This window comes from Ceratotherium simum, chromosome 10 (genome assembly GCF_057802395.1).
Source record: "Ceratotherium simum simum isolate JZ-2026a chromosome 10, ASM5780239v1, whole genome shotgun sequence".
Taxonomy (NCBI): Eukaryota; Metazoa; Chordata; class Mammalia; order Perissodactyla; family Rhinocerotidae; genus Ceratotherium; species Ceratotherium simum.
In genome coordinates this window covers 17,811,448-17,839,223 of record NC_141909.1, presented here as the reverse complement: position 1 = coordinate 17,839,223, position 27,776 = coordinate 17,811,448, and the positions used below count along the sequence as shown (strand labels likewise).

The 27,776-nt window shown below is 36.2% G+C and overlaps 1 protein-coding gene and 1 long non-coding RNA gene across 6 annotated transcripts in view; both read left to right on the top strand.

The window, feature by feature from the left end:
- GPC6 (glypican 6) overlaps nucleotides 1–27,776 on the top strand; it is a 1,052,395-nt gene that overhangs the window by 15,130 nt on the left and 1,009,489 nt on the right. For 2 of the 5 annotated variants that reach the window (XM_087435928.1, XM_087435930.1), the window contains exons 2-3: nucleotides 12,267–12,344; nucleotides 14,265–14,374. The exons of 1 other annotated variant lie outside the window; for it this stretch is intronic. In XM_087435928.1, coding sequence (XP_087292054.1) covers nucleotides 14,314–14,374 — 61 coding nt within the window. In that variant the 5' untranslated portion in view covers nucleotides 12,267–12,344; nucleotides 14,265–14,313. Of the gene's footprint in view, nucleotides 1–10,616; nucleotides 10,989–12,266; nucleotides 12,345–13,879; nucleotides 14,375–27,776 lie in introns of those variants that run through there. 2 more of the 5 variants (XM_087435931.1, XM_087435929.1) reach the window with 2 other exon arrangements.
- The window catches only part of LOC147916067 (uncharacterized), a 65,150-nt gene continuing 51,754 nt past the window's right edge, over nucleotides 14,381–27,776 (top strand). The window contains exon 1 of the long non-coding RNA XR_015553389.1: nucleotides 14,381–23,154. This is a non-coding gene — a long non-coding RNA (uncharacterized LOC147916067). The remainder of the gene's footprint in view (nucleotides 23,155–27,776) is intronic.

Here is a 27,776-nt window from a genome sequence, read left to right as displayed (position 1 = left end):
CCTGTACTGCTGATGTCTGGGGTTTTGATCTGATCTTGTTCAAGTTCAAGAAAGACATAGTAGTCCCCTTTCCTGCAGTATTCACTCTCACATTGGCCTTTCTGGCCCTGTATGCCTCCTGAATCCCTGACTAGTCCCTCACCTGGCCTCTGGCCCACCTGCAGGCTTGATCACCTGGTATTGTGGGATCATGGCAGCTTTCTGGTTTACACCTGGGCTGTTTTCTGAGACTTTTCAGGAGGGCTCTAGAGACTGCTGGGCCAGGCCTGTGCCCCTAAGTGTAGGTATAGCTCTCCCTCTGAGTACTCTGTGCCTCCAAGTTTATGGTAAGGTTGGTGCCAACTAGCCCACCAGGCAATCTCTTCACAGAGTCCTAAACAGAATTTGAGCCAGAAATCCCTCTTCTCTTTGACTTCCCTGTATTGATGCAAAGCTCAGAGAGGAGAAACTGAGAGACCTGGGAAGCCATTATCTTCCCTCCACCTCCCGTCTTCCCACATACCCCTGGGGCAGGGGTAGGATTTACTACCTTTTCTCATCCTGGCTGGATCTGAAGCCCTTCATTCAGGATTTGGAGACTTTTGTCTTCTAAAGAGGTCAGGTGACAGACACCCATGCCCTTGGAGATGGACGCCTGTAAGAGAACAATGAATTAAGGGGAAAAGAAAAATGGACTCAGTTAAGTATTTGCAAAATATTATCCCCACTACACATGCAATATGAAAACTTCCGAAGACTCTCTCAAACATCAAGGAACTGGGAATAATATGAATTCTTTGTTTCTGTGGGAATCTTTGGGCTTCCTGGCAGATGGCATCATGTAGAAGCAAAAGGACTTATGCCTTGTTTTGTGCTTACTAATTGGTTATTTTAAAGTTTTCTTACCTCTTTGAACCCCAATTTCTTTATTTATATAAAAGGGCAATAATATAGGTTGGCTCATAATATTTTTTTGTGAGGATTAAATGGCATAATGCATGTGAACACCTGACAGAGAGAAGTCTCCAGTAAATGTTAGTTCTTCTTTTCCCAATTTCCTCCTGACACGTGAATCATGATGAGAAATCTTCCTATTTCTTATTCAAAAGAGGAGAGAAAACCTGGTAGGCTGTAATCCCCACACTATGACTTAGTCATTTTTAGTTTCCTTTTATGATAAGCTTCTAAGAGTGAAGCTCTAATAGAACGTTAAAAGGTGATCTTGAAATGCCATTAAATGTCAAATAGCAAATTTTTGAAAAACATTTACTTTCTCTTCTTTTTGGTCTTCTGCTTGGAAATGGCTCTGAAACTTCTCTTTCATGCCACTCTCACCGGTTTCTGTTGTGCATACTGTCAGCAGAGTAATATATCTGATACATAGCTTTGATTTTAATTTGCTTAAACTGGTGGTTCTCAAACTTGAGTGTGCATCAGAATCACCCAGAAGGCTTGTTCAAATGTGACCTGCTGGGTCCCACTCTGGGAGTTTCTGATTTAGTAGATCTGAGATGGAGTAGATCGGAGTGCCCAGGTGATGCTGATGTTGATGCTCCCTGGAAAGCTCTTTGAGGACCACTGGCTTAAAGTTTAAGCCTTAAACAATCACTGGTACACTTAGTTCCCTGGTGGCTTGAGAATAAATTTCAACCGTGTTGGTTTGACATTCAAGAACTCAAACTATCTTTCTTACTTACTTCTAAGCACTTTTCTTCTAGAAATTTGTATCTGATGAAAACTTTTTCACTGAGCTCACTTTTCCTTCTGGGTCTCATTTCATTTGCTAACACTCATGACAATGCTTGGTCTGTCTCCCCACTTTTCTCCATGGAGTAAAATCAAATTTAGCTCAAATTCCCCCTCATGAATTTGTCCTAGGGCCCCTAGTCCCTATTTTTCCCTTTGCCAAGCTTGTGTAGTGTTTGTCTCCTCATTTGGTATTTAATCAAATTCTGCCTTCTCATGACTGTTCTATTGTCTTGTGTCACTTAAAATGAGTCACTTAATTTTTGTTTTCCAAATTTGCCTGTATGATAGCTGAGGGCACTTTAATACTACATATTTGTACTCCTTAGAGCACAGTACTTGAGCATAGTAGGTACTCAATAAATAATTGACTATTTCTTGATTGGAAACATACCGAAACTTTTATTTTGCCAGGCCTTCCAGACAACTTTAAGATCACGATTAAATGGTAAAATATAAAGATACTCATATTTTCTTTGCAAGGTTGCAGCTGATAAGCTATATTAGCTTAAGCCAGTGAAAATCAATTTGTGAAAGTATAGACCACCAGAGTTTATTGTGTGGAACATACATTTTGTCACTTTCATTTTATTTTAAAGCATAACGTTTCTCCCTGTGAAGTACCTACTATATATAGGTATATGTCTATCAAAATGTTTTTTCAAAACGTGGCATATTTCAGCTATCACTGACAGCAATTTTCAAATACCTGAAAAGATTATAGAAGTTAAATGTAAAGAGTACTTTAAATTGCAGTGACATTTCCTGGGAGATAAAGAAATTGATAGAGAGGAAAGTTAGTTTGTAAAGTCAGGCCTAGGGATAAAGCAATCAAATTGCACCACCTTTGGAATGATCTATTACAATGGAGGCTTTGAATAATAAATTGTGCCACTGGAATGTTTATAGGCATCACTTGTAATTTTGTGAATTCCATTTTAAGCTGTTACCTACTTAGGCTTTCTTACTTATTTTGTTAGTTCAGGTCAGTAAAAACTTGTTCTTAATTACTTGGTTAAAGAACAGCACCCACAGTTTCTCTGCCCTTGAGGTCCGCATAGAATAGTGAAGACAGACATATAGATGATTAATTTCAATATGATGTGGGGAGTGGAGTGATGAAGGCACTGGGAGCATAGAGGAAAGCAGGTAAAGGTTGGAGGGCAGGTGAAAGTAACCTATGGGTGGGGGCAAGAGGAAGTGAGGGCTCAGAATCAGGGAGTATCAAGTGCCTCTGTTCTGCTCTAGAATAACTTATTTCTTGTATAGTGTTAATTGTTCTTTCCTATAAATGTATGAACCCTAGTTATATAGTAAATATGGAAGGTTAAATTCCTCCGTTAAATAGAAGTTCATGCCCTATGAACTCCCCAAGAAATGGGCATCTCTGGTTTTGGAAAGATGCGTCAATTGATCTTTGTTCAAGCGAATAGGACACTCATCTGTCCTTGGGAAATTGTATAGAACTACCCAAGGATGATATTTAACCCCAAATTATTTTAGCTCCCATAGTTTAATAAAATTTCTAAGAGAAATATTAGGAAAATAACCACATTTATCACATGATAATCCCTTCTAAATATGTAGTTTTAAGTGATGGTAATTTTACCATTTCACACACAAACATTCCTTTAGAGATATTAGCATATGATTGTGCTGTATATTTAAAAAATTCATAGACATCAAAGCTACTCTATTTGCCGGCCCCATGGCTTAGCGGTTAAGTGCGTGTGCTCCGATGCTGGCAGCCCCGGTTCGGATCCCGGGCGCGCACCTACGCACTGCTTCTCTGGCCATGCTGAGGCCGCGTCCCACATACAGCAACTAGAAGGAAGTGCAGCTGTGACATACAACTATCTACTAGGGCTTTGGGGGGAAAAAAAATAAATAAAATTATTAAAAAAAAAAAACTACTCTATTAAAGTATGATATATGTAAATAGACATATAAATATTTTGATAATCAAAGATGACACTAATGGTGTGGCAATTTTTTTTGCCATAGGTTGCTAAAAAGAATAATTTGTGCTGTGAATTCCTTTTAGTTTTTTACATAGATGGTACAATAAGTGGTTCCAGCTGGAGAAAAGGTGACAACAAGTTGGCTTTTTTGTGCCCTCTGTGATCTGACTCGGTTTATTTTTTAGTTTCTATGTTTTTTTTTTATCATGTTTGAAACTGTGAGCATGTAAACTCTTATGCTGTTGCATAGATTGCATATGAAGATGTTTTAAGCAAGTTCTGAAATTATAAAAAAATATAGAGGATGCCCAGATGACAAGCAGAAAAAATTCTCCTTTACATAAAAGCCTCCATTCTCATTTGTAAAGCAAAACATTCTCTCTTAAAAGTAACAGCTGCAAAAAAAGCAGGCAGAACACACCAATCTAAGTTGTAAAATATGTTTTGGTAGCTCAACAGGGATTTTGCTGTTTCTGAGAAAAAAAATCAAAATCTGATTTTAAAATGAAGGTATTTAAAAACAGGGCACAAGAGAGCCTTATTTTTGGAGTTGGTGGGCAGCCAGGATGCGGCCACTTCACTGCTCCTACAGGAGGCTCTGCCTGGCCCACTCTGCGCTTGCGGTGGGCAGACTTACACTGACACACGCACGTGCCTCAGATGTGTTAGCAAACCTGTCTTTTCAGAATGCAATAGTTAATGCAAGAAGAGAATTCTAGGAAGAGTTTGAACACAAAAGCAATCGTTACACCAGATTTTGTTTATCTTAATACTGATCTGTGCAAGTTAATATTTCTTGCTGAAAACAAGGCCGAAAGCTTTTTTTCTCTCCACATGGAATTCAAGCTCCTTGGCTAGCCCTTAGTGCCTGGCATGTATAAGGCCTTCAATACACATGTATTGAATGTACTATGGGATGACAATGATCTGAGCGTTCATTTGATTCCTAGAAAACAATCTCTGTGTAGATGTTGACCAGCTTGTTCCTCCTGCAAAGCCATCCTCATGAGGTGTGGGCAGTTAGGGAGAAGGGAGCTGGAGGAGCATGGCTCAGGCAGCAGGAAGAGGAAGCGGGAAGCAAGAGCGGTTGCAGAAGGGTCCTTTATGGAAGAAAACATTGAGATTTTCAAAGCAAATATTCCAAATTCAGAGAATTGCATATCTTTTAGGTTTTCCCAGGCTTCCTATTTTCTAAGACTTAGGTTTCTTAGCAATTAATTTCTAAGAGTGGTAATAGCATCCGCTATGGTTTGGCGAGTTCAGCTGTTTGTACTAGTAATTTTCCTGGGGTATTGATTTGAACCAGCTCTGTTTAGATGCAGTATGAATATTGCTTTTTTAAACATTCTAAGGTATAAGAAGAATCCAGTATATAAATGCCACTTGTAGATAAATTTTGTCATTTCTTTGCAAAAACAAACAAACAAAAAAAGAGCTCTCCTATTCCCAGGGAAATTGAGCGTAAATCCACCACTCCAAGATTCTCAGAGAAATGCAGTTGCTGTTTGAAGATTTTAATCTCCTCCAGGGCTAGGTTTCTGCAGTTTTATTTGTTTCACATGTACTTTGCCCAGGGTTGGACAAACAGATAAGCTTCTTAACTGATGGATTTAACTGACTAACTGTTCACTTTTCAGGTATCAACCTGGAGTTTAGTGAAAAATATTCAGGATAGGCAAGTATTGAAAGGAAAAAGAAGATTAATAAACATGAAGTAACTTTGATATTTCTGACATCCTTCACATTTATCTTTTCTTTCTCTCTCTCTACACACACACACTCACTCCATATACATACTTATGTATATTTTGTTTCTTTTAATGTGCAGTCATTAATGAGAGTGCTGATGTTGGAATCAGGATACCTAAGTACTGACTATAGGACTATAACATATTGTATGTTACAATATAGTATGACTCCTTGCAATTTTTTCTTGACTTTTAGAACTTTCTTCAAGCCAAAAATAACCTTTACCTTTCTCAGGTCCAGATTACAGAAAGTTGTAGTGACTGTGACTTTGGGGATACTGGCTTCAAATGTCACCTCAGCGGAGGAAAGGAGGAAGGGTTCCACAGAAGAATGAGTGGGAGAGAGCAATTTAAAAAATGGTTGGAAATGTAGATGCTTTCATGCTGGGTTATATTTAAATCTTCTTGTGAAAAGAACTGTGATGAGGGCTTAAAGTCCTTTAAACCTTGAATAATTGACATATCATGACAAAGCCTTCTAGATGTTTTTAATTTCTAAATTAAAAACCTTCTAGATGTTTTAATTTCTAAAAATTTATGTGTTGGTACTGCAAAAATATTTAAATGTTACAAAAGAATTGGCCTCTTCAGAGGCAACCATTCTTATAGGTATTTATGATCTTTCCATTGATGTTTTATGTATACACAAATATTTATAAATATTATATATATTTACTCAAATGGTAACATACTGTATACATTTTTAAAAATTTTTTTGTTTATTGCAGTAACATTGGTTTATAACATTGTATAAATTTCAGGTGTACATCATTGTACTTCTATTTCTGCATAGCTTACATCATGTTCACCACCCAAATACTAATTACAACCCAGCACCACACACATGTGCCGAATTATCCCTTTCACCATCCTCCTTCCCCCCTTCCCCTCTGGTAACCACCAATCCAATCTCTGTCTCTTTGTGTTTGCTTGTTGTTGTTATTATCTACTACTTAATGAGGGAAAAATCATACAGTATTTGACCTTCTCCCTCTGACTTATTTCACTTTGCATAATACCCTCAATGTCCATCCATGTTGTCACAAATGGCTGGATTTCATTGTTTCTTATGGCTGAGTAGTATTCCATTGTGTATATGTACCACATCATCTTTATCCATTCGTCCCCTGATGGGCACTTAGGTTGCTTCCAAGTCTTGGCTATTGTGAATAATGCTGCAGTGAACATAGGGGTGCCTGTATCTTTACGCATTGGTGTTTTCTGTATACATTTTTATGCAGATAATTTTTTTTTTACTTAATAACTTATCTTGAAACTTGTTTTATTTCCGTGCATAAGGACTTGCCTCCTTCCCTCGCCCTGCCACCTACCCCCCCCACCCTGGCCAAAGGTTGCATTTTATTTCACTGTACAGATTTACCATACCTCATTTAACCAGTGACCTATTATAGTGAATGTCCTTACATGTACAGCCTTTCACATAAATGGGATTTTATCTCTAAAAGAAATTCCTGGAAGTGGAATTGCTGGAGAAAAAGTCATAGGCGTTGAACATTTTGATTGACATTGCCACATTTCTTTCTATGTAAGTTGTGCCCGTTTACTGTCACAAAAGCAGCAGCAGAGAGCACCCAGAGTCGCCATGTTACACAATCTCAGTGGGTGCTATTCACATGACAGTACATATGGATAGAGTCGTGCTTTGCTATTCCTGGTCCTGCGTGATGCTAGCTCATTGCTCTTCTGTAACTGGGGCCCGTGTTTCAAGAGTATGGGCTGTTCAACTTCAGATGGAGTAAATGGATGGATGGAGTTTTTGGGATTCCCTTCAGGCAACTTTTCTCCTTAGGATTATGCACCATTGCAGAAAAAAGTTGTGTAAGTAAAAATAGACCTGTTAAATATGTGAGGGTAATGGTACACTGAAAACTAAATGCTTTATGTCGGTATTTGAAATAGTGTATGAGTCTCCATCCAAGTGAGCCCAGTATTCGTTTACCAGCATACATTCATATAAGAACTTTATGAGGGATCATAAGAAGATCAGATTATGAAATTTCTTAGAGGTCTGCTGTCTGGGTTTTTAAATCTTGCTTGTTTCATGTTAAACACCAACCATATGGCCATAGCTAATTATATGCTTAAATGCTGATGTGTTTAAAAACCGTTAATATTACTCTATAAGGGACCTGAGAGGCAATGATAATAAGATATGTGGTTAGAAAGATGAGATGTATGTAGAGTGAAATTCTGACCTTTAGAAAGAACTGCCATAAACCTTGAAGAAATTGATTGGTTAAGAGCCATATTATGCTGCTTTTTGTGTGTCTAATATATAGCAACATATTTGCATATGTATGGGTATGTGTATGTGTATATATCGTCTCTTTCAAAAAATACACACAGTGGTGTGCTAGAACCAGCTCATACTGGACCATAAGAGCCAATAGTTAAATTTTCAGGTGTTTTGTGAGGAGTTTGACTTCACATTAGTAGCTTGAAACCACCAACAATGGGAGTATTTATACCACAGCAATTAGCAAACACTAAAAATCAGGGCTTTATTTCCTGGAAAGTTGGTAAACACTTACCAGTCCACCACTGTACATGTGTATGTATAATCAATCAGAACTATTAAAAAGGCCATTTGTTTACAATGTCTAATTTCCAATAAGCAGGAAAAAGTAGAAATTAGTTCTGTTGTACTTTTCTCATCGAAGACTTAGTAATGCTTCATTATCATAAGTACAAATACTGTACATATGTACCATTATATTTTCCTTTTAATATGTGTATAATTTCTGGGTTTTTTTGAATATTTTCATACCAAAAGAATCTTTTGCAAAAAATACATTATAGACATACTAACAATATGATTTACCAAGATTCACAGTGTTGGTTCATCACCCTAACAAACAATAGGTCACCTAATATTTGATCATAGGAATCAGGAAAATTGGCAAAAGCACTGCTATAGAATTAAAGAAACACACACTTTAAAGTTAGAAGGATGGTTAAAGTTCCTATGATGCAGTGTCCTCATTTATAAGAAGGAAGAATGGGAATTAAATGCTATTAGGATTCATATGAGCTAGCATTTGAATTGCCCTGGTCCAGCATAGCCTGGATTTTAAGTGCTTTGAGTGTGAATATAGAAACTGAAGGCTTTAGGGCTTGAAAATGAGTAACATATAGAGATTGTTAATTTTTTCCCTCAATATTGAAATAGGGAAGAATGACTTATTTCAAATATAAGTAATGTTAATAACTTGATCAGAATTTAAGGAGATTAAATGTCAGAGTGAGGGCTTTGCTGGTAAATATCATTTATAGAAGGCAGAAGTAATAGACAGTTGTATATAGCCTTGTGGCTTTTGCCATTCTACAAGTACTAAAATGTGATTTATTATTCTGTATGCTGTCATGTATTACTCAAGAGGCACAAAGAAATGATGACTTAGAAATCCTGCATAAAAATGAACTGAGAGGTTTTCTGGATATGAAAGAGATTATAAACAGGCTATGACACCTATTTTAGTTTATGACTTACTGATCTATAAAGAAAATAACTTGTAAAATCCAAATTAAGCAAGAGTAATGATAGTTTACTAATAATGAGAGCCAGCTGTGCTAGTTTCTTTTAATAGGGATATGCAGTATTCAAATGTGGAGATTCACATGTTAGATCTTTGGAAATGGGAAGAAGACTTATTTCTTAGGGTCCTGATGAATTCAAATTTGTTGTAATCTATTTCATTCCAGTTTTAAGAATAAAAATTTTTAGGAATGTGGTTTTCTCTTAAATGGAAATTTGAAATTGGACGAATAAGGGCTCTTCCAAGAACACAAGAGGTCAGGTCATTAAAGGCATTGCAGGTTCCACCTTGATCTCTTTAGATCACTCATTTATAGTTTTTAATAGGAGCATTTTTTACTGTAGACTTCAATTCTTCATGAAGTAATTCATGCCAGTTTTCCTCTTCCATCATTTTCTTCTGATGATTGTTTTGAAAAATCTCTTTAGATATTTGCAGTTTCATGTGAGGTTACAGCTACTCTTTTGTTTTTCAGGCTAAAACTCCAATTCCTATACACCTGCCTTTGATATTTTATTTCTAAATGATCTAATATAAATGAAAACACTTTGCAAATTGTAAAGAACTACATGAATATGCAATATGATTTTAAATCACTATAAATTTTTTCATGCTTACTTTCAGAATATTAGGACTGAAACATTTTGTGTGGTCTTTGGAATTTGGAAAAAGCCACCTATCATTAAAACATTGTCCACTGTTATCTATTTAAAGCCAAATGTCACCTGGTCAAATTAGCAGTTTATTAGATTATATACGTAAATTCTCATCAGTTTGTGAGGACAAGGGTTATTGTATATGCTTATGGATACAGTTTTTATGTAACAGATGAAAAAGAAAAAAAGAAACAATGTACTTAGGTTAGCAGACATATAGCTCTTGGGGAAGAATGCGTGGGCGTGGCTCTCCTGTAGAGATATATGTTGTTGAGCATATTTTTTGTACTTGTTGATAAGACTGACTGAAATACTGTTTTGCTTTATTCACTCATTCTTTGTAACCTTAGTAACTAGCCCCTTAATTTAGATTGTATCCATTTTGACCTAAAAATATATGATCTATATTTGCATACTTTTCTCAGGGCTCATTTTTAGCATTTTATGCATCATAAAAGGTGTTTTAAAGTGGGTTATGTGCCTTTCTGTAGGGAAAAAGCATCTTGAGAGGATTATTTGAACAATACATTCATGCATTGTCAAATATACATTGAGAATCCCTTGGATAGTAGGAATGCAGTTCATAGAAGGTAGACTCTCCAATGCTATTTGACACAGACTGGTTCTGCCCATATATTTGCAGGTTTGTATCTGTGTCAAAAACTCTGCCAAGTGCATATGGATGATCTGCAAAGTAGAGGTGTAGAGACAAGTCTTGGATAACCTCCATTTAGAGTATTAAAATCTGAATATTAAGGTCTTCAGTCAGTGAGAAAACCTACAGTATGCGAGACGCTACTTTAGGTGCCTGGGGATACAGCTGTGAAGAGGCAAGCAGGGTTCCTGCCTACAAGGAGGGGCGGTGGGAATGAGGTGGGTGGGTGCAGCATTTCTGGCTACATAAAGACCTACTCTAAATGAATGAGAGCAAGAGAGCAGTGGAATGCCCCCCATCTCAGCATTTTGGCTATTTTCGTGTCAGTCAATTTGCTTTAGCCAAGTCAGTCCTATTTGGAAACACATGAATATGAAGTTGTTTGGTAACATTGGCTAATTGAAGCCAGAGAGGTCTTCTTAAAATGCCACTTCTCTTGTGCAAGCACTGCGATGTTTTCCACTACTTCTAGAAAGAAGACACAATTGCTTACCGTGGTCAAAAAGACCCTCATTGTGTAGTGCTCTCTACTCTCAACACACTGACCAGAAATCAGGCGCCCTCCAGGACCCACCTGCTCTCTTCTCTGCCCAGACCCTCCTTCAACAAATGACCTCCTGTGCATCCTTCAGGTTTCAGCTCAAGCCTCATGTCCTCGGGAAGCCTGCCTTGAGCTCTTTGTCAAGGTCAGAGCTTCTTTGCTTCTTTTTCTTCCCCTTTCTAATGTCTTTTTGGGGAGCAGTTGTAACAGCTGTCATAGTCAACCTTAGTTGAAACAAATAGGATGATGATTATTATATTTACAAAACATATAAAATAAGTTCATTTTTCATTATTGAAGGAGAGAAGTAGTGGGCTGAAGATGGGTTTTAAATGACATATTTTACCCCAGAGAGAAGGCATTTTTTGTTAGCAGTATTATTTTCTGAGTGATTGTGTACTTGATAAATAATTGGAGACATGTCACAAATTTGGAAATAATCTAATACAGTATTGACTTAGTCAGGGTTCTATCAGTGAAAAGACAATAAAATTAAATTTTGATTTATTAAAACAGAGACATAAAACCTATAATTTTAGAAAGGAGTATTTACATGACATCTATTTCTCATTCTATCAGTAGAAAATTTGAGTATTGATGTCTACTTTTGTATTTATCAACGTAATGAATATTGATTGTCCTAAAAATGTCCCATTGACATGTTAGTCCTAGAGTACCTTCTAAATAAAGAAGTAAATGAAGGCCTGTGTAATTCTATTGTCATGTATTTCTCATTGTGAGTCTCCCTTCTGTTTCTTCCTTCTTTTCTGTCTTTCTCTCTATTTCTCTTTTTTTCCAATTAAATAAGTAGTACACACAAGCCCACTGTATAGAGTTATGTGGTGTACATATTCTGACAGCAGAGATATGAGTAAATGTTAAGTCCCCACAGCCACCTACGATCTCATGCCTCTTCTTCTCATTTAATGTTCCTCTCCATGAGTTTACACATATGAGTATACACACACACGCACAGACACAATATTATATGTATATCTTTATAGATATTTAGATAAAATTTATATCATATCTGGGGATTAGAGAGAATGCATTGTAAAGCAAAGTGGTTTTTACCCCACTTAACAAAGCATTAAAAATCATTTTATTTCTATACACTGGAGTGTTTTTTCTTCCTCTCCTCTGTAAGTTGCTTTTCAAGTCCAAAATATTTTCAAGCTCTACTTAAAGTTCTCACTGAAGCCTATCTTCAATCCCTTATCTAAAACCCTTTCTGCCTTTACCAGCTACATATATTTTGTATCTCTATCATAGCATTTTCACATTTGTCATCTTTTAAAATTTTTTGTGTTTATTTCCCTCAAAAGGAAGTAAAACCTCAGTGTACATTCCCCCACAGTGTCTCATATAAATTTTTGCATCTTTGAGAGTCAACACTAACAGTCTTTTTCCTTTGCTTCCATAGTTTGAGACCAAATGAAAAACAGTATAGAGATGACCGATAACTGGAGATTAAAGTGACAAATGGAGATTAAAGCTGATGGTAGGTCTGCATTTAGATCTTAGGTCGAAAGGGCTTGCTGCCAATTCCCAGCAGAATTTAATAGACTTGCACCCGTGGTTAATGGCACATCTGGACAACCAGAGGCCTCTGTCACTTTTCCCCTGGGCAAAAAGCAGAACAGAAAGCAAGAGAAAAACGAGAGTCTGTATTGCAAGCCAGATTCCTTCTCCGTCATTCACTAGTTCTGATAATAATTCCTCCTTCGTGGGTAGACATGCCTAAGGGGGCAAGAGAGGCCGGGAATGTTATTTGAACAGAAGTGTTTCCTCAGGAAACTTGAGTGCTTGGGGAAGAAAGTTGTACTCAACTGTAGACCTTGCATCTCCCTACATTATCTTCTGTTTCACTCAATTTTTAACTCAATGAAGTTACTTAAAATTGATTTAATGGTCAAATCTGTCTCCCTGTCCTACCCCTCCCTCTCCTGAGACAGTGAAGGTATTGTCTGGAAAACACTGAATAATATTTTCCTTTTTCTGAAACAGTTAGAGCTTATGGTAAAAGTATTCAGAAATCTTTGCTATAAAAATTACAATCTAGAAAATTCCTAAAGTGGTTGGTAAAATGGAGGCTTGATGTATGTCAAATATAGCTTCAGAGTATACATAAACTCTTACACAGAGATCTGAAAGTAAAACATATGACTGCAAATAGATCAACATAAGTAAGCAATATAACCATGGTTAGAATTTTTGAGGAAGATCAAAGGAGTGATTTAAATGTTTACTTTAGTCATTTTTTTCTTGAGCTTGAGTGAATCTGTGAATCTTATATGTTAGATATAGAGGTTAATTTTACATAAAATATCATATCCTTTGGAAAGAAATATGAATGGAATATCTCAGCCTGTTGAGTATTCTCAGTGATATCTTACTGTTAAAATGGGAGCTAGTAATACTGGTAGACAAGGAACCAATTTTCCTTAACAGACTGTTAAAATTTAGTAATATTGCTTTTCAGAATGAAGAACCAGGACTTACTGACTACCACTGAAGACTAGTAATTAACTCTTTTAGTTACTTGGACTAAACATGACTAATAAATAATAAGCCATTCCTTCTTAAGTTTTATAAATTCTGAAATCAAATTTATTTTGTGCCGATGGGATTATAGTCATTTATTGAATATCAAGATAGAGTTAAAATTCTTTTTACTGATATTAAAGAAAAAAATAAGCTATAGTTTTGTGCTTGATATTAACTCTTCAGATGAGTTAAATTGGATAATATAAACTAGGCCCCTCTGGGGCATCTTTTTTCAAATTTGGAAATGTGACTACTTTGAGTGATGTAATAATTATAGCTAAGTTGTAATTTTAATGACTCAGCTTTGAGAACATGTAAGTTGTCTTTAAATGATATGTTTACCAAATGAATAAGATAAAATTAAAACTGGGTAGAAATTTAACCATGATATATGAATTTATATTACCTTCGAAATTGCCTTTTAAAAATTCCAACAATAGTCACTTCATTTGAGAAATAATTTACAGAACAATAATGTAAATTATTTTGATCAGTGAAATTTGAGAGGAAATTGAAGAATGAGGCAATTCATTGTCTATGTATATATATCGTAGAAAATGTTTCAATGATGTGATTAGAATGGAGTCATAGTGTTTGTGAGTTTTGAAAAACACAGATTGTTGAAATACAGTAATCCAGGTTGTGAAGATTCTTAAATAATTCATGTAAGGTATCAGAGTAGAGCTCCAACAATTTATTCTAGTCTTATTTGGATATAATGTCTGTGAATGATTCAGTAAATGAGGTTATAAATATTCATCTATTTTATCACTGGCAACAGCTGAGAATCTCTGAACAGACATTGGACCACAGAAGCCAGATCTTCGATGCCTGTGCATACCCATTGACTTTTCCCACTTTATTTCCATGCTAGATATCGGCAGTTCAGAACATTTGTGTTAACCAGCTGCAGAAACAGAATTATGCTTCTTTGTATTAAAAATTGGAAAACCTGTTGCCTGATTATCCATAAAATGACAGGAGGTAAGCTTTATTCTCATTAAAAACTTAGGACAAAGGAAAGATAGGCAATTCTTAAGGAAAAGGCAAAATGCTTAACCCATATCTCAGCAAAGCTATGACCTGAAATACAACTTGTAAAGAAATGTGAATAAACTGTACCCTAGAAAGGCAAATTATCTCCTGAAGGCTGGGAAAAACCTTTTAGTTCTCTCTGAAATCTAGGAATGAATTTTCCAAATTATTTTTACAAAAATGTTGTCTGAATCATATCTAGGTAAACAAAATTACTCTTTAAGAGAGTAATTTTAAAAAAAGTTGAACGCATAATCCATTAGTAATATTTCAGATTTAACAACAGACTCAATCCTTTGCTGCTAAGCTGATAGAATTCATTTGCCTAAAAGTTAAAGAAGTATTTTACATGTCAAAATTTTACTTTGTCACAGAAATTTTGTGTACTTTGGTATTTTGGATTTCTCTTTCCCAATATTCCCTTTAAGATCAACAGACTGATTTTCTTTTTTTTCAAGGGAAATGAGTGAAGCTGTCTTCATACAACTTCTGTGTAAGAAATTTAAAACTTTAAGAAGTAGTTGTAAAAATTATTCACCTAGATATTCATTCATTGTTTTAATCATTATCTACTAAACATGAACTCTATCAGTCCCTAAGGTATTCATTTTGGTGAGCAGTGGCACATAAACAAATGTGTAAAGTGTCACTGTTAGGGGGAATGTAGTAGATTCATTCTGGAAATGATATAAATAATGTCCTGCTCCCTTAAGTGTCCTTTTAATATCAATACAAAAATAATACATTTGATATCAAAATATTGAATTCTATACTATAATGAATGGATTCTAAAGGAGGACATGATTCTTTGCCACATAGAGATTTTATTCTAAAATATTTATAGTATCAATATATTCATTCATTTATCTACTAACTATACAATCATGTGCCATATAATGACATTTCGGTCAATGACAGAACATATGATGGCGGTCCCGTAAGATTAGTACCATATAGCCTACGTGTGTAGTAGGCTACATCATCTGGATTTGTGGAAGTACACCGTATGATGCTGGCACAACGATAAAATTGTCTAATGACACGTTTCTCAGAACATATTCCTGTTGTTAAGTAATGAATGACTGTGTATATAGAGTGCTTACTATGTACTAGGCATTTTGCTAGGAGCCTGAAACAAAATAGTATATGCAGATCCCCAGAAGGAAACTGTTTTCATTTGAAAACTCTATTACAAATAGAACTTGACCTCAGATATTTTAACTTAATATATTCACACTTTTTTTTTCTTTACAAGTGACCTCTGGGTTTATACTATAAATGTCTCTTTAATAAATTCAAAAAAATATACCCACTGTTTTTGAAATTTTCTGAATCAATGTTAATGGAAATGAATATTGGTAATGCAACTAATTCTAATTTTGATATAACAGTTTCCTGTATTTTCAAAGTACTTTAACATAGTAATATTGTATCACAAATTAGTTTATAAAAGACTAAGGGACAAATGTTGTATAGGGAATTAGTAAGGATTTGGGGTTAGACACTGGGGAAATGTAATCACAAGATCACATATTCACAAATTTTGATTGTTTATTCAAGCCTTCTGAATTTAAGCACTTAATCAGGCAAAATATTGAGGAATATTACACGTCCTGCTTTCAAACTGAACGACTCTTCTGGTTATAGACTAACCTGTCTGCCAACTCTGACATGTTGCAAACAGATGCTGTAATACGTTGAAACTCCTTTCATCTCGTTGGGAGAAAGACTGTTTTAAAGTTCTTAATGGTTATTTTTCTAAAAATGGTTCATTTAAGATCTTAATTGCGTACATAAAATGGTTTCTTCTGTCATTGATCCTAGTACATGCACATTTGCAGCATGTACGAAAGGATCTTTTTGTTTTAAGTGTTATACAATTTTATGAGGTTTAAAAATGAGAAGAGAACTTCATTCTTTAGAAAATTATGTTTGACTCGATAGCAAAGGGGGAAATCAGCAGACCTCAAACATGATACAAGAGGGAGCACAGGATTCAGTTTGTGTACTGCTTTGTTAGGGCTGCCTTAACACAGTACTGCAGACTGGGTGGCATAAGCAACAGAAATGTCTTTTCTCACTCTTCTGGAGGTTAGATGTCCAAGGTCAAGGTGCGGGCAGGTTTGGTTTCTTCTAAGGCCTCTCTTTGGCTTTCATACGGCCACCTTCTCGCTGTGTCTTCACGTGGTCTTTTTCTGTGCACCTATTCCTCTTGTCTCTCTGTGTGTCCAAATTTCCTCTTCTTATAGGGACCCAGTCCTATTGGATTAGGGGTGCCCATCCTACCGGCCTCATCTTCACTTAATCACCTCTCTAAAGGCCCTATCTCCAAATAGAGTCACATTCTGACGTACTAGGGATTAGGGCTTCCACATATGAGCTTTGGGGTGAGGAGATACATATAGCCCATAACAGCTAGGAAAATTTTTAAGTACTTCAATTTATTTATAATGACCAAGGTGAAATCATGTACCTTTAGCCAAGCAAGAACCAAGGATGGTTCTGGAGCCCCACCTGAGGGAAGATGAGAAAGTATGTCCTCGAGGTCCTTCCTGCCCCCAGACTGAACCTCTCATTCATGAGCTTTCTCATTTTGGGTGGTGCAAAAGTCAAACTAACTAGGGTCCTTTTTAGCTTTGATGTAGGAGACCTTTTTGCCCTGAGGTTATTCAGGAGCAGACAATTTTAAAAATGGCTGAAGCTTTGGCTTTTTCATGAGCAAGTTCACTGATATTCTCACTTTGAGACCTGAAACTCAGAGAATTTGCGTGTGTGTGTTTGCGTGGTGTGTGTGGTGTGTTTGTGTGTGTGTGCATGTGCCTATGTTGAGGGATGATTGTGGAGGAGGTCCAAGGATGAGAATGCGCTAGAGTGGGTGGAAGAAGTATACACTGGCCACAGAAACGCCTAGATGTCAAGGCTTCTCTGAAGAGGAGCATATATAGGGTGAGACTGGGCAGATCCTGGAGCTCGGGGCTGGAGATTGTCCATGGAGCCATCATGAGATGGCTTGCTGCCAGCTTTCGTCCTTCTATTGGGAGTACCTGGGATTTGGGGCCAGAGGCTTGGTGAAATTCTCACTCTCTGGGCAGAGATTCTGTCATAATCAACAGCTCACTGTCCACTCTGGAGCTTCTTGGACAAGTGGTTCTTGTTTCTTTCCAACATACCTTTTTTCCTGATAGCCTCTTAGGTGGCTTGTAGAGAAGAATTTCTATTGTATCTCCCCTATATTCTGCCTCATACAAATAACATCCTCCATTTAAAGCTTTTCTTTTTTTTTTTTTTTTTTGCTGAGGAAGATTTGCCATGAGCTAACATCTGTTGCCAGTCTTCCTCTTTTTACTTGAGGAAGATTAGCCCTGAGCTAACATCTGTGCTAATCTTCCTTTATTTTGTATGTGGGTCACCGCCACAGCATGGCTGTGAGGTGATGTAAGTCCATGCCCAGGAATCGAACCTGGGCCGCTGAAGCGGAGTATACCGAACTTAACCACTAGGCCATGGGGCCAGCCCCATTTCAACATTTTTTAATGCAATAAAACTTATAATCTATGCTTCCAAAATGCTTCCAAACTGGAAGTGGAGTCATTGCATGTTCTGTAACTGGAGAGAACAGAACCCAGGAAGGGGAATTTTTCCTCAAAAGTCTCTCTGTGTAATATCCCTGTAACCCTATACCAACCTCTAAGTACATAATTTTTTGTTAATTATTAGTTTAATTATGACACTTTGCAAAGGTTGCCCATAATTTTCCTGTGAGTAAAGGAATTCACAAATAAACTAGCGTAGTGAGAAGAAAGCCTGGTTTTCAGTGCTGGTTTGGCAAGTAATAGCCTGGTGACGGTTAGCAAGTCACTTCCTCTCCCTCTATCTCAGCATCTCATCTACAGAATGATGAAGATAATATCTGCCAACCTAATGAAGAGTTGTAAGGATCAAGTGAAATAATGTCAAGGAAAGTGCTTTATAAACTGTCAGGTACTATACAAATAGAAATGATGAATGCTGATAGAGAAATGTGAGATTATATTGGAGGCATTAAAAGCTTATAATAAATGCTTTCACTTCTCAGAAATCTTGTCTGTTCAGACTACACCAAGGTGTCTTTATTATAATCCAATTCCTCAAATCCTGGTCTGAACTCGAACTTGAATGTTCAGAAATTCCTAGAGCCTAAAAAGCGAGTTTTAACTACACTGTGGAAGCATATATTGACAAAGACTATGGTTAAAATTTTTTTTTAACATTCAGTTTTTTGACTTTCACCTTTATTATTTTAAGAGTAATTGTTCAACTGTGTGTTTTTTTTTTTCGATATTTTTGTAAGTATCTTTCCAATGTACTATAAGCTTCCTAAGGGCAGGAATCATATCTCTTTTATCTTGGTTTCCCCAGTGATTGGCAAGCTCAGTTCCTAGAACTCAATAGAAGCTTGTGGAATAAATTTAGACCAGGGAATGTTTCTTTTATTCATATTAAGGGTTTTCATGTTTGCTTTCATAACATAAAACTAGATTTTAGCCCCTCGATGCTGTGCTCTTCACTTTTTAATCACACTCTTTATTTTGAAAATAAGTTTATATTATGTTCCAAGGAATTAAATATCTTTTCCTTCAATACTGTAGTTTCTGGGTAGAGCATACTGGTATTGTAATAAAGTTGTTCCAACAGATAGGAAGTTCCGCCATGACTCACTTTCACTGTATGAGCTGAGTAGAGACATATACTTTTAAAAATTTTTGTTTTATTTTTAATTGTGGGTACAATCACGTAACATTAAATTTACATTTAATGTTAAACTTTTTTTTAAAACTCTTAAAACATCTTTTAGTGTACAGTTCAAGTAGTTAGGTATATCCATGTTATTGTGCAATAGACCTCTAGAACTTTTTCATCTTGCAAAACTTAAACTCTGTGCCCATTAAACAGTAGTTTTTCCTCCTTTCTACATTATGTCTGTGATTTTGACTACTTTAGTTACTTCATAGACAAATATTTTTAAAAGACATATTGATATACTAGTTTTTACTTCTGCTTTTATTTATGTCTATCAAAGTCATATGGAAAATCTGGATCATGTAATTCTAAGTGATGTTTTCATTTTCATTCATATACAACAAAACCAGATACTAATTTTCTTTAATAAGCATCAGGATTTTTGCCTTGCTAAGGGCAAACAGTAAAATAATGAGAGAGTGAATAAAAACATTTTGTATAATTTGTAAGGCAGTAGATATTGTTCTAAATCAAAATACATTTAGGTAAGGAAAGAATTAAATATATATTTTTAAAAACTAAGTATTATTATAGACCCATTTTAATTTGAAAATGCTTTCTTTTCTAAGGTAATTGTAGACACTGTTTTCATTTTTGCTGAGAATGGTCTAGCTAGATCAGTGGTTCTCAACCTTGAGTGTGTATCAGAATCACCTGGAGAACTTCTTTATACAGATGGCTGGGCCAAACCTTCAGAGCTGCTAATTCAGTAGGTTTGGGGAGAAACCTCAGGATTTGCATTTTTAACAAGTTCCCAGGTGATGCTGCTCCTCGAGGCCCAGGGACCACCCTTTGAAAACTACTGGTCTGGAGCAGCAGTTCCCAAGACATTCTTTAAGCTGGTGAGAGATGGTTTGTCAAGATATGTCCAATGGATTTGGAAAGGCTGTACTATAATCATCTCCTAGAGATTCACAGTGGTCATTTGCATATGGAAGACTCATTGAGATCCTGCCTTAAAATAGCTTCTTTAACCTTATTTCCAATGTTTCCTAAATTTACTTGATTGCAGAATCAACTTTTTACTAACATATATTACCTTTTGAGAGACACTCATATTCTATTGTGCATAATTTCAAAAGTGCTCTTTAGGATAGAGAATTAGGGTAGTATAAGATTTTCAGTGTCATAGTAGAAAGTATAGGGTTATAAATTTCATGGTGAGGCAGGGCAGTGGGTAGCTCATCGCTCTTCCTTACCTTTAAAATCAATATGCTCTAACTCCATTTCCTAATCTGGAGAGGAACAGAAAAGATTTGTTAAATCCAGTACAGAGATAGAAAGTAAAGGAAATAAAAACTTTACTTTAATTCCAGTATTTGTTTTGAGGTTTGTAACTAGAAAGTTCTATCATAGTATCTTCCATGGATTGTTTGGTTTTCAATTATGATCTGTGTAAATTTCACAATAGTAGACACACATAAATTGGTTGAATGTATGAATATTGTACCTAATGCCTAGGCTGGTGCAAAAACTGAGGGATATAATGGTACTAGCTTGAGTTTGAAATGTACCAGCACCTAGTGGCCTGCCTTAGGTGATGGTGCCATGTCAGTGATTAAAAGCATCCGCGGTTTTGCTGTGGTTCACCTGAATGCATTTTTTCACCCTTGTGTCTGAGGTGAGATTTCTGCAGATGGTTATCATCCTCCAGAATCCTCAGGTTCACATGTGGAAGGATCAGAATAAAGCTTTCCTCTAGGAGGTGTAAAGAAAGTCTCCCACTTCCTGTTCCTGATGCCAAGAACAGGCATAGACCTATGTTAATTCCCTAAGTAAAGTTAGCTTTGCAAACATCCCATTCTTTGTATGCATACGATAATCTCCTCCTTTCTGTAGATTTTCTACTCACAGTTTTTTATCTAAGGCCAAATAATGTCACCGGCTAACAGGGCTCTGAGAGTTTCTACAAAGACACAAAGTAAACAAAGTGAAGCATGTTGACACCCAACATTATACATTGTTTATCGCCCCACTTGTCTTTTTTTGGAATTTTTACATCAGACAAGGATATATTGCTTTTGAATATGCTGTACGTGTCTATGGACATGGTAGACACACAATGAATATATATTGAAGTACAGTGTTTTCATATTGTGATGAATGCCTAACATAGTGTAACCCATTCACTACCCCAAACCAAGTGGCCCAATAAGGGAATGCCTGGCAAAAGATACTGTACATATGTGGCCCAGCAAATTCTCTAAGGCAGATGTTACTACCTTCATTTTAAAATATAAGAAGATACAGAAAGGCTGCGTAATCTGCCTAAGGTCATATAGCTGGTAAGTAGTGAGAACAAGATTTGGCCTCCAAAATCCACCACATCACATTCCCTCTTACTATGGGGAGAGGAGAGGACAGAATACAAAAGTCTAGAATGATGCTTATCTGGAAAATAATTGAAGTTTTGAAAGCAGAATAAATGTTCCTCTCTAATTGAAAGGAATTATTAAAATATATAGGAAATATACCCAGATATTTAATTGTAATAGCTCAGTGTTAAATATCGATGTACTGATTACTGAGATTAGTTTGTCAAGAAAGCACTTTTGGGGTCGGCCCGGTGGCTTAGCGATTAAGTGTGTACGCTCCGCTTTGGTGGCCCAAGGTTCGCAGGTTCGGATCCAGGAGCAGACAGACGCACCGCTTGTCAAGCCATGCTGTGGCGGCATCCCATATAAAGTAGAGGAAGATGGGCATGGATGTTAGCCCAGGGCTGATCTTCCTCAGCAAAAAGAGGAGGATTAGTAATGGATGTTAGTTCAGGGCTAATCTTCCTCATGAAAAAGAAAAAAGAAAGAAAGCACTTTACAGGAAAAAAGTACAATATGCACCTATTTGGAAACCACTAATTTAGAAAATTTTGGTATTCTGTACATAGACTAAAACAACAAAAAAGAACATTGTATTGTGTTTATTCTGTATTTATTTCTTGACACTAATGCCATTAGGCTGCCACTAAACTTAAAAAAAAATAAGGAATTTCAAAATCTTGTCAAAAGTTCACACTATTAGGAATTGTCTGTGTTCATGTGTTCAAAAACAGTATTAATTGTGAGTCTAATTTTTCCTTTTCCTGTGGGTACCTTATAGTTAAAACCATTTTAAGCCCCAACTACATCCTTTATACATAAACACTGAAGTGTGAGCTGATGGTAGAAATAGTGTTTGAAAAATGGGGACCTATCAAACCATAGGTCATGGTTCAAGTAATGAAATAAAAGCTTATTTCCAATGTAAGTTTCAGATATTATAAAAGGAAGCAGCCTAATCTTTCAGAAGAAATGATAAAAAGTCTGGTAACTCTTGGCGACTAATGTGACTTTTTAAGTGGTTAGGCCAGTAAATTCACTCACTCTACTAACTGTATCCTACAAAGTTACCTAGGTTCAATTCTTCCCTCTGAAGGTATTGTTAGTTTGCTGCTCTCTTCTCCCTACCACAAAAAGGAGAAAGATCAGATGTCATTTCTCTGGAGCCTCAAGTGGTTTCTAGTCATCACTCCTCAAGGTGGCTCCTGTTGGCTGGTCAAAACGTTGAACCTTTTGTATAGTACTTACTCCAGGAACTCTACTAGGCGAGGTTGTGGGAATGTTGCCCATGGAAGAATACAGAGCAGGGTGTCAGGGGTCGGCATCCTGGCCTCATTCTGACCCATACCTTCTAACACGCTGTAGATTCTTGTCTTCTGCGTGACTACCATTCTGTTCTTTCCCTCAGGTTTATACTTCTTTTTGAAAGGGCAACCAATCCGATGATTTTCATCCGGTGTAAGTGATTCTTCTTCAAGCATGAGCTTAGTTCACATCAGCAAATGAGCTCTAACACTCATTACAATGGAACCAATTCTGAATTTCTTCACTTTGCCTGGAAGAGTTAACCACAGTGGGGGCTTTAAAGAGCCCATGGTTTGTCTCTGACAGGAACTGGAATGGAGAGGTAGAAAGGTGAGTTATGTAGGGACATTTGGCCTCTTATATTTTATATGTACTTTTATATGTGTACTAACATAGTCACCCTGAGTGAAAGAGAGTTAATAATAAGTGATAATATTTACCACAAAGTTGTTTTTGAATTGAGCATTTACTAGGAACTTTTTATAGCCTCTGAAAGTAAAAGTTTAAGATATGTTATTTAATGGGATCAATGTATAATAAAATGAAGAAACATTGTTACATTGTTTTTTATAAGACAATCAGAATTTTGAATTTTTTTGAGGAAGAGAGTGAAAGAAACAAAAATGTCTACTTAGAATAGGGCCATCCCTTTCCCATGAGCTGAAGAGACAAACCCATGAACTTTCTATGAAAATCATCCTCAGCATGGGGAAAAAGTTCTTAACTCAGAGAATCTATCAGAATCATTTGGGGAAATTTTTCAAACTAAACACATTCATCCTCCATCCCCAGATTCTAGTATCCCCCTCAGACTCCCAAAATCCATGGAGAAGAGGGCCGGTATGTGTTGTATGAAAAATTCCTCTGGTGGTTCTGATGCCCCCTCCCTCCCATCTCAGCTACCCTAACCAATGGGTTAGAGTGAAAAAAGAGTTTCTTGTCAATTTTCTCTCTAGACTCTTTCCTTAAATATAAGAAGAACAGACCAACTAGGGAAATTAATTTTTCCTAAACAGAAGGAATATTTTTATTTTAAAGTTATAGCATAGTTTAAAGAGTCAAATATTTTACACAGAAACATCACCTGCCACATCCCCATTTCTCCTTCCAGAGAAATAATCACTTTAAACTCTTTTAGATAATTCTTTTGGTGATTAATTCTTAAAGTTTAGACATTTTGCATTGATTGCCCACTGTGGTAGAAGAGGGTTTAGCTCTACCTATTTTTTCCAAGCTTATTTATCTCTAATTGGCCCCAAACTAGGAATGTATTTTGTTTTGTTTTCTTCTGGAAAAAAACCTAAAACAGAGAGGAAGATGAGATTTTTGAGATCAAAAGAAACAAAATTTTAGGAAGGGTCACACTGGATGGTCTCAATTTTCTTAAGAAAATAAGGGATGGGTTAATCTTCTAGGGCTGAGCTACTCCAGTAATTCATGAGGAGTTAACAGATCAATCTAAGTATTGCTACAGACCAGTGGAGAATGATCCACTGATATGAACTGATATAATTAAGTGGTCTCCACCAAATACAGTGGATTAGTTTGGAACGGTGGAATGTTAATTTTCATTATTTGCAAAGAACAAAAATAACAGTAAAAAGCTGGAAAGGAGAGGTAGACAGTTCAGTGAATGTGAGAAATGACATGTGTGATCTTTTTTCAATTACATGTGATAATGGAATAGAGATCAATATGGTGGATAATCCCAAACTGTAGGTAATACAAAACTTTGAAGCATGTTTAACTTGTTCCTTTATGTATGTCTTCACATATTTGGATAAATATAGATACCGTTAGTACATTTATTCACTTCCTAATATTTCCTTTCATTTGATTAATATTTAATTGGTATTTCTAAAGCCCATAAACAAATTGGAGGAATTATATAGCTCAGCAAATAGGTTGCAGAAAGCCCACCTGCAATTTCAAAATCCTTTTGGAATACTCATAAAACAGATAATCTAAGAAATGGATGATCAAGAATTAACAACTGTACATTTATGTTCATATTCTCTGAGGGCAACACTTTTTCTTTATAGTGAATGTTGTTAGTTCTCTAGTTTTGTTTGTACATTTGTAATAATGAAGTTTAGCTTCTTGCAGATGGCAAATTAAAATATATAGTTTAGTGCTTTTTTAAGCAAGTGAGTCTGATTTTATGTTTAAAGGGTATACTTTTACAGCAGAAGAAAATAGCAGGGCCATTGAGTTGGAGTCCCAGAATAAGTCCCTGAGGGCACAGCCACTGCGCAGTTAGCAATAATTTTAATTGGACATCCAAACTAAGCCAACCTCAAGTCATGTGTATGTCTTACAAATAGGGTTTATTATGTCCTTTAAGTTCTTTTAGAGGCTTATGAAGATTTATACCAGTAGTTAGCTGCTTTGTCTGAGCTACAGAGAATATTTAATAGTTTTTATCAGGATTAATGAGCAGAAATGTCTCAACAAATGAAATTCTTTAGTATGTACATTGTAGTCATTTGACATTCTCTTTATTCACTTGCAGTAATGTTGGTAATAGGACACACTTTTTGATATGCGCCCTTGTATTTCACATATTTGTCGGATTTCTGGGAAACCATTATATAACGAATTTGTGTAATTAACTCTTTTCTAACCTCAAATTTGTCCGAGAATCATGTAGTAAATAGATAAATTTCATAGCTATTTTAACAAATAACGTTATAAAGACATTCACTCCATTTCGTCAGCAAATGCTTACTGAGTGCCCACTGCATGCCAAGCGCTGGGGATACAGTGATGAGCAAAACTGAACCCACTGGAGCTTATGGTTTAGAGAAATAAAATAATAATGACATTAATGCACAAGTATAAATTGCAATGATGCTGCTCCAGAGAAGTAGAGAACAGTGCAGTGTCTTTATCAGGGGATATTAGCTGGTCTGGGATGTGAGGAAAGACCTCCTTGGGAAAGTAATGTCTGGGCTGAGCTGAAGGTTCCAGTAGGAGTTAACTAAGTAAAATGGAGCAGGAGGGAGGCTTCCAGTCTGTGGGAATAGCAGCTGTGGGAGATCCGGGGCAGACTGGGTAGAGGCCTTTTTAAGGAAATGAATGGAAGCTATGGGATTGGAGCACATAGTGGGGCAGGGAGAGATTTAAGGCCAGTGAATTCAGGTGAGCTGTGTTAAGGATTTCAGTCTTTATCCCTGGAATAATACATGCTTGTTGTAAAGAATTTTGAACTATTGCAATATACAGAGAGGAAAATAAAAATCGCTGATAATCCTGTTACCCATAGCTTCTTATTTTAATATTTTGTTTTTTTAAAAAAACTTAAAATTTTATTTGTCAATTACACATCAATAAAGCTGGAAAAAAATTACTGATTTGAAAAATATCAATAAATTTTTTTTCAGTTATTTATAGATAAAAATAAATGTATAAACATATATTCTTTTCTTGAACTGGGTAAAGAAGTTACAATCCTACTATGGTATATTACTAATATTTGGAATAGGAAATAATGTCATAAGCTAAGCAGTGATGTTTTTGTACACTGTGGTCTCAGTTTGGCAATTAGAGTATAAATCATGGTTCTGTTTATATCTGTTTATAACTTTACTGTGTTGTCAGAATATCATTTTGTATAATTTGTTTTCCCACTTGAAATTGAGAAATTATTTTCTATGGGATGTGTGTGTATGTATGTAGGTGTTTGTGTGTGTGTGTGTGTGTGTGTATGTAGAGAAAAGTAACAATAATGATATCTCTTAAAACTCTGATTAATAAGTGAGCAAAGCTCAGGATGGATCTTTCTAGGTCATTTAAAAAAAATATGAAAATTGCTGGGATAAAATTACTGCCCTTGAGGACATTTAAAAAATTCTTGAAGTATAGATATTTCTTAATTGGTGATTGTCAATATAAATGTATACTACATAAATTAAACCTATATGAGAAATACAGATTAAAAAATTTAGGAGACAATAGGTCTATTTGAAGATACCAGAAGTTGGTGGCCTGGAGACAGAAGAAGCATGTGAGTGCAAGACTGACCAGGGACCGGAGAAGTATTTCCAGAGTTCTGTCAAATCCACAGTTAGATACGACCCTAAAAAATAGGAACAAAGGACCATTTCAAATCAGTGATTCTCCGAACTGACAGGCAGTCTCAGTGTAATCTGAGGCAGAACAAATCTCAGAGGATATTGGGACCTTGAAGGCCAGGTCTTCAGGGGCTATTCATGATGCAAAGACATCTCATGTAAATAACATTTTCCCCTTCTAAATTGAAGAAGGCTGTATCAGTCTGTGATTTAAATACCCATATATAGTTCGTGCCTTGGTAATTCTTATACTATTAAAAAAAAAAGTTTGGCATTCATGTAGCTTATTAAAGAGTGGTCTGACTATTGAGCTACTATAGGGAAGGAATATGGAAGAGATCAGGAATTCTTGTGTCGTAAGGGAATAGCCTTCCTTCCTAGCTTTCTGAGCACTTGGGTAATGGTGGTGAAAAGTGAGGTTACTCTTTTGCTCTCTTCCTCCCTTCCTCCGTCCCTCCCTTCTTTCCTTCCTTCCTTCCTTCTTTTTCCTTCTCTTCCTGCCTACTTCCTTCCTGATGCTCCCAGTGTTTAGTTATATAACATAAAAGAGCCTAGTGAGACATTGAATTATAACTTAGTAATAATGTGTAGTTAATTAAAAAGTCACCAAGGAGAATGTAGAAGAATTCCATAAGACTCTTTTTGCCAAAAGTGAGCCAGTGACGTACACAGCGGAGGCCAGTGCCTCCCCAGGAGCGGAAGGCTGGTTCAGGGTTGAAGCAGAACCTCCCAGAAGACCCTCCACCTGGTGTCTGTCCTCACCCAGGAGACTGGTCAGCAGCTCTCTCAGCTCTTTTCTTACTCTTAACAAAACCAACGTGTCAGGAAAGGCCTTGTGATTCATCTGTTACTGAGCACGCCTTCTTTTCATCTTGAAAA